The sequence below is a fragment of the Akebia trifoliata genome, chromosome 7 (assembly GCF_017979445.1).
Source record: "Akebia trifoliata isolate Shusen 1 chromosome 7, ASM1797944v1, whole genome shotgun sequence".
NCBI lineage: Eukaryota > Viridiplantae > Streptophyta > Magnoliopsida > Ranunculales > Lardizabalaceae > Akebia > Akebia trifoliata.
In genome coordinates, this window is record NC_141381.1 from 1,079,059 (window position 1) to 1,092,433 (window position 13,375).

General features: G+C 37.4%; 1 protein-coding gene across 2 annotated transcripts; it reads left to right on the top strand.

The window, feature by feature from the left end:
- The first annotated feature begins 2,637 nt into the window (after positions 1-2,637).
- On the top strand, positions 2,638-6,282 carry LOC147397872 (protein WHAT'S THIS FACTOR 1 homolog, chloroplastic-like). Of its 2 annotated transcripts, XM_086446938.1 has the most exons (2): positions 2,639-4,342; positions 5,483-6,282. In XM_086446938.1, coding segments are annotated over exons 1-2 (993 nt in total). In that variant the 5' UTR covers positions 2,639-3,351; the 3' UTR covers positions 5,485-6,282. The 2 variants fall into 2 exon arrangements, with proteins under 2 accessions (XP_086303063.1, XP_086303064.1); XM_086446937.1 differs by lacking the exon at positions 5,483-6,282 and having other exon boundaries at positions 2,638-4,581.
- The last annotated feature ends 7,093 nt before the right edge of the window (positions 6,283-13,375 follow it).

The window sequence follows — 13,375 nt, forward strand, 5'->3', positions numbered from 1 at the left end:
CTAGGAACATTTATTGCTACTGACCAAAGCTAGATGTTGGCACTTGGGCTCTCAACACTAGTGGCTTCTTCTCAGACACTCAAGGTAGACTTGGAGCAATCATTCAAGACCATGAAGGATGAGTGATTGCTGTTATTGCAAGTTGTGCGAACCCCGTCTCAATCCTTTATCACGAGATAGAGGCTATCCTTGAAGGGCTCAAGTTGTGTTTTGCAAAATGTTGCCTCAACATTCGGGTTTAGGCAAACTCCTCAACGGTTGTCAATATCTTCAACGATCGATGGAGTACTCCATGAAGTGTTATCCACTTAGTTCTTTCTATTAGAAGGCTCCTTCCTAGTTTCCACGAGTACACTTTCAACCATGTTGTTAGGGAAGTTAATCGAGCTGCAGATTATCTTACATCCTCTCAAGACTCTATGGAATGTTCTGAACTAGATGACGGTGCTTTCCTTTGTAACCTCAGTTCTACCATTGATCAGGATCGTAGAGGTTTTCTTTACCTGAGGTTGTGGCTGATATGGGTTTGCCTTAACCTTGTTGACCTTTAAAAAAAAAAATTCACAGAATTTGAATTCAAATATTGAAAATCAATTATGTTTTATTACGATAAGGACCAATCCAACGTTGGATCATGGGCGACAGATGCAGTAAGTTGTTTCACTGAAAGAAAAAAATGGTTGGCATAAGTGCACATCTATTTTGAGTGCACCTTATTAAGTTATAAACCTTTGATATACACCTCCTTGTGAAGTGCACCTACTTACGAAATACCAAACATTTCTACATTTTCTTTCCATCGTCTTTTGTTAGCAAAGAAGCCACCGCCACTTTATATTCTTCATCTCATCTTCTTTAGGCCATGGGGTATTCATCTTATTTTCCTTATTTTTATTATTTTCTTCTCTATCTCATTATTCTTCTTTATTTTTATATTTACAAGGATTTCATGATAAAAAAGGCAATATCATTAGCATATGAACAACCCAATCCATTTAAAAAAAAAAAAAACATTTGTATGTCTCAACAAGGAAAAGCCATTTTGACATTGACATGTCGAAAAGACAAAATAAAAATAAAAATAAAATGGTTTTTATCTGTGTCGACAAGCACTTGTTGACATGGCTTTGGTTGTGTTGACAAGAAGATGTTGAAACATGAGACCCTTTTAAAAAAAAAAAAAAAAAACTCGAAATTGTTGACAAGAAGTTAAATCTTTTCATTGATGTAATCTTTCAAAATGTTAAGATTAGAATCTTTAAGGAGCAGGAATCTATCGAAGAAACAAAAATACAAGTTGGTCGCTTGGTCTTCCATACACGTGGCTTGAACAAGGGTTTAGGATTTCTATGTAAAAGTGGAGGTGCACATATGAAAAATAGAGGGATATAAAGTTTTTTTTATGTAAGGTGGTGCACTTATGTCAATGGTAGGGTGCAAAGAAAGGGATCCAAAAAAGAGAAATTACATTGGTACCCGAACACTTATTCCCACATCCAACTAAAAGTTAACATACCCCACTTAGAATAGGAGTTAACATCTCCACAACATTTTCTTTTTTTTTTTCTTTTCATAACACTTATAAAAGATTAAAAAGATACAATTTGCCACTACATAAGCTGTCAAAAAGAATAAGTTGCCACTACATAAGCTGTCAAAAAGAATAAGTTGACATCAACGACAATAGTCCACTATTCTGACCTTTTGATGTTGATCTCGTCTTATTCTTTCTTCAATATCTCTATGTCAAAGTGAAGAAATTATTCAAACATAGTGTTCTTTCCTAGAACGATGGTATTTTAATTATGGGATCGACTAGTGGCACACCACCTAATACCAATTGCACTTAATCACTTAAAAAATTACCCTTTGCACTCCATTTGGAAATTACACTCCAAAAATAAATAAATAAATGTTGCACTGTTTTTCTTAATTTTTTTCTCTTCTTCTTCAACCATGACCACAAAAATTATTGTTGGTTTAGAAACTATGCATATTTATCAAGTTGTAGGTTTCAAAATCATTTTGCAAGAAATACATTGGTGGTCCTTTGAAAAGTTGTAGAACTTGTAAAAGAAATATAAATGAATAAATAACTAACGGGTCGGAGAGTTAGAAAGAGCATTGTCCACAATTGTTACAAAATTGAATATGGACTTGAATTCTCCGCAACCCAATTATATTAGGAACACAAAAAAGATTTCACTAAAGAAAATCAACGACATATAACAATAGACCTAGTCATATACAAGCAATTAAAAGATATCTCTCCCTTTATTTGGAAATTATAAGGAAAGTGAGATAAATAACATAAAAATAGAGAACACGAACAAAATTGATAACAACAAAATAAAGAGCGACTAGAGATCATGAGCAAAGTGTAGCACGAGTAAAGTATACACATGAAGATGAATAAGCTTTAAACCTTAAATGTTAGGTATTGAAGTGCAATAAGAAGGTTGAATAGTGGTTTTAAAAAAAAAATCCAAGAAATGAAGATTTTTTTTTTTTAAAGGTTGGTGTGCAACTAGTCGGTCCCTTAATTTTCTTTTGTTTTTTAAATTTAATTGGAGTGTAAAAATAAAAGTTGGAGCGCCAATAGAATGGTTAGAGCTCCCAAAATCCTAAATTCATCCTCTATCATCAGCCTACAGACCACGAAGTCACGAAGTCTCTCGACGATCTTCACCCTCTTTAGCTCACTGACACCGAAGTGTTCGATTAGAACTAAGATTTCCATTCTCAGGTTCGTGTCCTCCTTTGCTTTACGATCTCTTCAAATTTTGATTTTTTTTTTTTTTTTTCTTTCAATCTCTCTCTCTCTGTTTCGGTGGTTTCTGAAAAAAAAAAAAGTGGAGGTTTTAGGTTCATTTAGGGCTTCAAAGGCCAGATTTTTTATTTGTAAATCGGGATTTCGATTGGTTCTAATTCTGGTGGAGCACTATTCATTCATTGGGAACCATTTCATGGATATGGTAAGGAAGGCTAGAGAAGAATCAAAACCCTAAGAAAGTCGCCTAATTTATGGAGAAAACAGTATAAAACGATATCCTAATCCTTGTTATCTTTTTCTCCTCTCGTTGATTTCTCTCTTTTCAGATCATTTGCAAATGGAGAGCAACCGTGCTTGTTTTTTTTTTTTTTTCTTTGATCGGTTGATTACTGTTTAGTATCGCTGCGTTCTTCCTCTTTTCAGTGTTTGTTTGAGCTTCTAAGTTAGGGTTTCTGATCAAATATTTCCCTTTTCTTCTTCAACGGATTGGTTTTTTGAGTTTTCGTTATTAAATTGCGTTCCTAGCATTCGATATATGGTCCCAAAGAGAATTCTCTATTAACTTGCATCGAAGAGCCATGAAAACCTTCTTACAGTCTCCTTTCACAAAGAAATTAAGCATCGATACGGTCTTTGCTTGGACCCCAATTCGAAAGTCTGGTTTTTTATACATCCAAATCATGTATAAATCGTCTGAGAGGAGACCTGGGAGACCCAAGAAGAAGATTTATCACAGAGTCCATGATCTCGACAGAGTAATGGACCTTCAGAAGAAACCATCCCTCATTCTGCAACTAAAAGACATCATTCTCGGCCACAAAAATCATTCTATCTTCCTTCGAGACCTTGAAAAAGAAGTTGGGTTAGTTAAGAAATGGAATTTCATGACTGTGATTGAAAAGTACCCTTCAATCTTTCATGTCAGTGGTGGAAACAGAACCCCATTTTTGGTTAAACTCACAGAAAAAGCGGCAAAAATTGCAGCCGAAGAAACTTATGTTCGAGAACTAATGGAACCCATTTTAGTGAAGAATCTCAGGAAGCTTTTAATGATGTCAATGGATTGTCGGGTCCGACTCGAGAAGATCGAATTCATTGAATCAGAATTGGGTTTGCCCAGAGATTTCAAGAAGGCTTTGATTCCTAAGTACCCAGAATTCTTCTCAGTGAAAGATGTTAATGGGATACCTTATCTTCACTTGGAAAGCTGGGATTCTTCACTAGCAATCACCGCCCGCGAAGAAAAACTAAATATGGTTGCAGCAACTCATGTAGATCATAAGCAAAGCAAGATCTCTAGGGATGGTAATTTCTATGGTCCTTTTTCTTTTCAGATGAATTATCCTACTGGTTTCAGACCCAACACGAAATACCTCGAACAAGAAGTCCAGAAGTGGCAGAAACTGCCATTCCCTTCACCTTATTTGAATGCGAGGAGGTTCGATCCTATCGACCCGAAAGCTCGAAAGCGGGCAGTTGCAGTGCTTCATGAACTTCTGAGTTTGACAATGGAAAAAAGAATGAGTTCTGCTCAATTGGATGCATTTCATGCTGAGTATCAGTTACCATGTAAGTTGTTGCTTTGTTTGGTTAAGAAACATGGTATCTTTTACATCACTAATAAAGGGGCAAGAAGCACTGTGTTTCTTAAAGAAGCTTATCAAGGTTCAAATTTGATTGAGAAATGTCCTCTATTGAGATTTCAGGATAAGTTTGTAGGCGTTGGATGCAAGAGAGATTTCAATCTCAATGGGGGTGATGGAATTCCTTCCATCAGATGTTAATATATGAAATTGAAGTTTTTTGTAGCTTTTTGGAGTTTATTGTGATCTACATATCCCAATTATTAAGATTAAAAGAAAATTTTATTTAGAGAACAAAATGACTCAGATAATGCTTTATGGTGCTGATATTGGCCAATCAAGAAATAACATATTTATAGATTGAACAATATTAGAATATAATTTCAATATATGATCTAGTGAGGGAAAGTAGATTGAGATTATCGGATATCTTTTATGTAAACCAATTTTCTCAAGCAATCATCAGTGATAGCCTCCTAACTTTCAATTGCTAAGCTATTGTCAATTGGAACTTGATATAATTGACCTTAGACTATTTTATTTTATTTTCACTAGTCCCAAGGTCAAACGCACCACCCCCTCGAAATGTCCTACATGTAACTAGTAACTAGTTGTCCGAACTCTTGACCTACTCTTCCTGCGGAGCTTATCAAGGCTCAGCTTACCACTAGGCCAACCCCATGGCTTTATTATTACCATATGATATGCCCTTTGTAAGAGGAAAATTGTGTACCCCATTTTTGGCTAGGATAAACCGAGTCAAAACCAACAAATTAGTTCAAACTAATTCAATATACATAATTAAAAAATAAAAGTATAAATTTAATAAATAAATAAAAACGTGATTTTTTGCTTACAAAATAAAGAAATTTGATGCTAAATTTAAAAAATCTCATTTATATCAATCACCAACATTTAAATTCTCAGAAGTACTTGTATACATTGAAATTATCCAAATTCCAAACAAATCCAAAAGAGCAGAGATTTAAGGGCAAAAAAAAAATGCCAATCTGAACCAATTTTTGGCAGAGTTAAAGCCCTAAGTCCCATTCACATGGTGTACACCTCTCCCACTTACTTTCACTTGGAATTCGACTTTGTAAGGTTCTGGACTTTTTCTTAACAGAGTGAACCAAGGATGAGAGTTCACGGTTCCCCCTCTTTTTTGAGCTACCATCGGACCGCAATGGCACATCTTTCTTTCGTGCCTTATAATGGGAAGATACTTGAATTTGCTGAGCCTTGTTCTTAACTGATCGAACTAAGGATGACAGCTAATGCCTCACTTTCTTCTTCGATGACATCTCGTCAGAGGGCAACTGCTCATCTTTCCTCGAATCAGCTCCATCCAATGTCAATTGAGCTTGTGTGGGTTGTTTCATCTGTTCTCTATCCATTATTTCTTCTTCGGCTATATTGTGCCGCTTACTTTCTAATTTCCGAGCATAAGCTGCGCTCCTGCAACAACCAAATTCAGTCTCTCAGCATAATTAAGAAAATCCAACTAATAAAAGCATGAAGGTGATTCGCCCAAGGCATGCTACGCTGATGTTATGTTGTAAAATCTACATGACAGATACATAGGATTCCTGATGTGAAAATCAACTAGTTTTGAGAAAGAGAAATTCTATTGTCACACCAACTTTTACCAACGCCACCCCAATTCATATGTAAATCACCAAAGACTTAGCACACATCTTGGCGTTGGCGTAAGCAAATGTTGGTGTGGCAATAAAAGCTCTTTTTGAGAAAATGACCAGTGATTGTGTTACTGCTAACTACATACCTATTATACAGTGGATCTGTTGGGTCCAAGGCAAAGAGAGGAGAAGTGAACATAGAGGAAAATCGTGGATCATCATAATCGATAGAAGGTAGCTTGTCCTCAGCTGGAAATTCCTTCTCTTTTTTACCCTTTTTAAGTTTCAAGTTATATCCTTACATCATAATCGATAGAAGGTAGCTTGTCCTCAGCTGGAAATTCCTTCTCTTTTTTACCCTTTTTAAGTTTCAAGTTATATCCTTTCATGTTATGTATATCAGCCCCTTGATAACCAGGGAACAACAATTCAAGTACTATTCTACTTGCTTCTTGTTCCTTTTCCATTTCTTTTCCCAGCTTTTCTGTACGATTACTTTTTGCGGAAGGTTCATCAATGAAGAAGTCATCGGGCTGTTCAGGTGCTTCTTGATCAGCAACACTACTCTCATCTTCCGATGAGTCCTTGGATCCGTTCTTCCTTGCATTCCTCCCATACTGTTTCAGACTCTTTATCCTTTTTCTTCTCAAGAATGCTCTTGCTTATATCCTCTAAACCAGTATTGAACGTTACCTCCATGTCCTGGTCATCCTCCTCTCCATCTCCATCTGAAACATTCCCCGCCTGTAAGAGAGAGAGAGATACTTTTCCCGTTTATCAAGCTTTTATTCAGATTGGCCATCCACAGCTTCATCGCTCTCAACATCGTTGCTTCCTCCATATTCAGAAGCTAAAAACTCCTTCTACTCCAACTCAGCCAACCATAGCAGACATACAAACAACATACACAAAAAAAAAAAAAAGAGTTTAGGAGCAGAAATCAAGTATGACAAACCTAAAAAAGCATTGAAAGTTGGAGAGAAAGAAAGGTGCTTCTTTCTGCTATTGCCACGACAGAATGTGATAAAACTTTATAATTCAATATTGTTAGTACTACCCGTAACAATTAATTTATATATAATGTCTGGTAATTATATGATTTAAGTTAGTAGTTAAACTTACAAGAGGACCAAATTATAATAGCAGCAAATGAAGGTTATTAAATTAATCAGGTTGAGGTCATCCAGCACCAACCAACAAGAATATTAAAATACATATGATCTTTTATCGGTCCCACCAACTGGATAAATTGAGATCATTAACTTTGATGCTGAAAGATTATTGGTTGGATTTGGGAGTTGGGAATGAATTCATATATCAGTCAGCTTAGATCAGCCAATATGTACGACATTTATATCCGGACTCGTCTAAACAGGTGTATAGTGTAGTTCCATCAGGGCCTACGCTAGTAACTGGAGCGCTGCGGCTTTTCAGAACTATGAGATGTCGTCTCTTGAAAGGAATCGAAGCTGATGGAATTGGCACAATCATTTTAGAAGGTCAATTAGAATGGTCTTGATGAAGGACATTGTGGAGGATATTTCTTGCTAGGTACCAAAGGAGGACACGTGACACCTAGGGATTCGAGTCAAGTACAGAGATACAAGGGTAAGCTAGTGATTCGGTTACAAACCAACCATGGGTTTGGGTCTTGATTGGAGAAAAGTAGGGCATAGATCAAAATGAATTAAATTGTCCCTCATTCGGATCATCCATTTGCAATATCAACACATATTCCGAGGTAAACACGTGGCATCATTTGAAGAGGGTTATTTTCCTTTTTAATGTAATAATTAATTTAGGTAAGGGTAATCTGGTCAATTGTATCCTAATAAGGGTTAGAACTCTTTTAAGGTTTTTCTATAAATAGGCCTTGATGCCATTGAAAAGGAAAAAGGAAGGTAGAGACAAAAAGAATAGAAATAGGCCATGTAACCGCGGGTTTGATAGTGGAACGGCTCCTCGAGCCGGTGGACGTAGGCACATTTGCCGAACCACGTAAAAAATTTGTCTTCTATTTCCTTTTTTATGTTTTTATTACCATTTTGCGAATAAAATGTGAAAATTGTGATTGAGGTTGATTTATCCCAAAATCGGCCTCCACAATTGGCGTCGTCTGTGGGAAATGCTACAAGGAAAAACGACCAAACTCAGATTCTTTTGCTCTGCTTTACTTCGCTCTGTTAACTGAAAGCTAAGCAAGAGTGGAGAGTCCGCTATTAAAGTTCGATTTGAAGCTTTGGTCTCAATAAGAGAAAAAGAGATATAAGATTCGAAAAAGGGAAAGAAATGTATGCAGAGATGGAGGTTATTTATCCCTATTTGCAGAACTTCTCGCAGGAAGTTCAACACATGGAGGAGTTCTGTGAAATATAGAAAACTAGTGTTTTAATGGAGATGAGGGAGTGCTGCCAAGGATGGCAGAGGTTTTAATCAAGCCCCCTTTAGCAGTGAAGCAACAGTTGTGGCCAAGCCGGATGCAAGGAGGTGCTCATGTATAGGGAGTAACAGCTCCTTGGAATGGAAAGTAATAGGAGTTGTGGCGGCTATTGTTGCTCTCTCTATGGTTGAGGACGAGGTACCTGGTTCAGCTTCCATGTTATCTTAACAAGCCCAACTGGGGAAGGAGATCCATCGAAAAGTACTTCAGACTCAAATAACTTGTGTCGGACGATGTCATCGCTGGTTTTCGGTTTACCAGCTTATTTGGGGAAGAAAATGTGGGAGTTATCACTTCAGACTTGGTAGAATCAATTCCAATTGGGGAAGAATAATGGTGGTCTGTTGCTTACTTATCACGCAACCTGCAAACAGGAAGGATTAGACGTTAGATAGTTTCAAACTTGACAAGCAAAGATTTGCTAGCAAAGGAAGGAAGCAAAGTATCACATGTGCTGTGATGGTACCATCAGGTATTTATTATTTATATTCAATTGAACTACTAATAAGTTAAATTTGGGAAAGAGTGGTTGGGTATATTACATAGACATTAAGGTTGATGTGCATTGAACCCTCTTGAGAGTAGGAACATTAAAAATGGATGGTAATTTGATTGCTAATTACTTTGTATGAACATCAATTTTTAATGTTCATTACCTTGATATCCTTTATTTGGAAGAATAATAAGGATTATAGTACGTGGTATAAAAGGTAGAGGTTTGGTATCAAATTTAATGGTTGTTGGGAGCCGATTGAGCTAGTGAGTCTAATAAGTTCGTCGGTAACTCAGTTGAACCATAAAGTCTCAATTTGACCCTATTTGTAATTTCATGACTCGATCTAGTCGAACGAAATAAGAGGGGGTTTAATCCAAATTGGACTCGATGAGCTGAGTTACTTGTATGCCGACTTAATCAAGACAACTGGTATGTTATAGTAAACAATTAAATTGCTTGGCGGCTTAGTCACGTTGAGCTAATTTCTTGGTAGTTGAGTCAGCTTGACAAATAAGGCTTGGGGACCAATTTTGTGCCCAATTCAATCGAATCGAGGGTTTCCGTCATATCACGTGACAAATAATTGGGACTTTACCCGAGTTAAGAAACTCAAATGATTAAAATGGTAAATTTATGAAAGGTTCAATCCAAATTCGACTCGCCAAGTTGTACGGTGTAAGTGAAGGTCTAATTTGAACTACGAACGACCAATTTATTAATGAACAGTTGATTTCAACTCAACAAGTCAATTGGTTTTAATTTAGGGGGTAAATTTATAATTGAGATTGGTACAATCTATGGAGTGGCATAGATCGACAACACTGGTCTAAGAACTAATTGCATTATTGTTTTATGCAATTATTATTGTTTTGTGTCCATGTTATTTTAAAGATGCAGGATGCAGAGCAACATGACACACACCCGACTCATATGGGGAGTCCGGTTTATATCCTAAGTCGGTCATGCAGGACCACTTAGCGCCACACCCAACTCATATGGGGAGTCTGGTTTATATCCTAAGTCGGTCGTGCGGGACCACTTAGCGCCACACCCGACTCATATGGGGAGTCTGGTCCATATCCTAAGTCCGTTATACGGGACCACTTAGTGCAAAATCCGACTGTTGGGGGTCGACCTACAAAGAAAGCCTTGGCCCTTCACTGATGTCGAGTCCAACCGAGGGGTTGGTATAGCGGAAAGCCTTGGCCCTTCACTGGTGCCGAGCCCAACCGAGTGATTGGTATAACGGAAAGCTTTGGTCCGTTATGGGAGTCGAGCCCGATCTAGGACTTCGATCGGTTATTCTATTAATTATCAAAGTCTTGGATCGTTCTGGGATCCAAGCCTGATCTGGGATTTCGGTCGGTTTTTCTGTCAAAGCCTTGGCTCGTCTTGGGAGTCGAGCCAGATCTAGGACTTCGATCGGTTATTCTATTATTTATCAAAGTCTTGGATCGTTCTAGGATTCAAGCCCGATCTGCGATTTCGGTCGGTTCTTCTGTCAAAGCCTTGGCCCGTCTGTAGACACCCCATTTTTGTACTCGCCTGATTAATCAACTCGTCAACCCGATCGCAACGGTTCCCAATGATGGATGTTTATTCCAATGCTTTATTTTGTTACCAGATATGTTTCAGAAATCCGGATGAGGTATCTCGAACTGACAAAACTTAGAAATCACGCTACGCTAGGAAAATACGACCCCAGGAACATAGAAATCATCATCTTGCAGACCAAAAAGAAGCTTTACGATAAAAATCACTAAAAATGTCCAAATTACCAAAATACCCCTAACATCAAAACAACCCTAGAGCCTACATTACGCTTAGGAAAACCCATTCAAACACATAAAACAACAAATCGAAATCAAATAAATCATTTCGCTAATTTTCACAAAATTTGACAAAATTATGAAAATACCCCTCATAAAATTCACGACCATTTCACACAAAAAATTTCATAAATGACAAAAACCAACATTCCCATTGAATTCCTTATGAAAAACTGATTCCAAAACATCCTGGACCATTGAAAAACGACTTAAAACGTAAAAAATCCTCTCCGAGGGCAAAACGATAATTTTACAACTTTAATAATTAAAATTTTCAAAATTAATAAATAAATCATTAAATAACGTAAATTGAAACATTAAAGTCAATCAAGTAAGTCTAAAGTCAAGATATTAAAAGCCAACCAAGAAAGACTAAAGTCAAGATATTAAAAGCCAACCAAGAAAGACTAAAGTCAAAATATTAAAGTCAATCTCATAAGACTAAAGTCAAAACCCTAATCTAAACTAATCAAGTCAATCTCATGAGACTAAAGTCAAAACCCTAATCTAAACTAATCAAGTCAATCTCATAAGACTAAAAGTCAAAACCCTAAATTAAAACCCTAAAGATTAAGTCCATCTCATGAGACCAAAGTCTAAACCCTAATTGAAACCCTAAAAGAAATCTAATCAAACCCTAATTCTCCTAAAAAATTTTATAAATAGGAGCCTCCACACCCTATTTTCGTATCAAAGAAAAAACCTTAGAAAAAGTAGGTGAAGAAGCCTCCACAACCTCCCCAAAACCCTAATTTTGGAGCCCTAACTTCTTACCTAACACCCCTACTTCGATTTTAGCCTAAAAAATACCTAGAAACCTTTTAAAAACATCCCAAAAATCCATAATAAATTCAAAGCATCCAGATCCAAGAAGGAGATACCTTGCCTCGGAGGTCAGAAATCAGATCCGGAGACAGAACAAAGCAATGAGTACGGTACAAGGAGCAATTTCACCAGATCTGAGGGAATAGAACCTTTGCGTATCGAAGGTAACATTTTTCTATTTTTTTATCTAGGCTTTGGTCATTAGCAATGTAGTCTTACTTGGGATAAGTAGAGACCGACATCGGCCGGGCGGGGTTGGTGCCTAATACCTTCCAACCCCGTAACATGATCCCCGGATTCAGATTTTCTGTAGTAGATTAGTTTTTTTATCCATTTTAGAGTCAGTTTGGTTTCTAGACCATAATAACTAGGTGGCGACTCCCAAACCTCAAGGGTCAAAAGCGGATCCGTGTACCCCGTGGATCGAGGGCGCTTTCACCGTCATAGGAGCCGAGCCCGATTTGGGACTTCGATTGATTATTCTATTACTTATCTAAGTCTTGGATCGTTTCGGGATCCATGCCCGATTTGGGATTTCGGTCGATTCTTCTATTATTAAACGAAAGTTCTGGCTTGTGAGGGAAGTAAATTCCGACCGTAAGAAGGTCGGCACACAGCAAAAATCTTGGCCCGTGAAGGGAATCAAGTCCTGTCAGTGAGGGTCGGGCTAACTCGTCTTTGTCTTTTTGTAACGACTGGTTCGTAAGGGAGGCAAGTCCAACCATTGGGAGTGGGTTTAATCGATTTCTATTCCAAACCCGACCGTAAGGGGTTATATCTATTGGCTTTGGAGATCGGGTTTATGATGGCACCAATCGCAGTCAATAATCAGAAAATGACAATTTATAGGATGCGAGACCACGTGTCACATAGTACCATTCATTTATTCTCGAGCGCTCGGACTAAAAGTCCAAATCCCCAAGAGGGGATATTGTGGAGGATATTTCTTGCTAGGTACCAAAGGAGGACACGTGACACCTAGGGATTCGAGTCAAGTACAGAGATACAAGGGTAAGCTCGGTGACTCGATTACAAACCAACCATGGGTTTGGGTCTTAGTTGGAGAAAAGTAGGAATAATTCAAAATGAATTAAATCGTTCATCATTCAGATCATCTATTTGTAATATCAACACATATTCTGAGGTAAACACGTGGCATCATTTGAAAAAGGTTCTTTTCCTTTTTAATGTAATAACTAATTTAAATAAGGGTAATCTGGTCAATTGTATTCTAGTAAGGGTTAGAACTCTTTTAAGGCTTTTCTATAAATAGGTCTTGAGGTCATTGAAAAGGAAAAGGAAAAAGGAAGGTAGAGACAAAAAGGATGGAAATAGGCCATGTAACCGCGAGTTTGATAGTGGAACGGCTTCTCAAGCCCGTGGACGTAGGCACGTTTGCCGAACCACGTAAAAAATCTATCTTTTATTTCATTTTTTATGTTTTTATTACCATTTTACGAATAAAATGTGAAAATCGTGATGGAGGTTGATTTATCTCAAAATCGGCCTCCACAAACATTAATCAATACTCTTCAAAAACTACGACTAATGAGGAGCGTAAGATTAATTCCTTCATCTAATAGTCTAGATTACCCGGTCAAGCCCTCCCCTTAGTGAGCCCCGCATCATAAAGTCCCATATCAATGGCCCCACCTTGTGGGTCATCCCCATCCTCCGACTTATTGTAATTAAATCGTGACTTTTTTCCTTCACTGAGTTAATCACAATTTTTTTTAAATAATACGTGACTTGTGAACTTCGCAATTAAATCGCGAATGATGCATAAAAT

Bases quoted from the DNA above. Each gene is read 5' to 3' on its own strand.
- LOC147397872 (XM_086446937.1), top strand. From the start codon at position 3,352: ATGAAAACCTTCTTACAGTCTCCTTTCACAAAGAAATTAAGCATCGAT.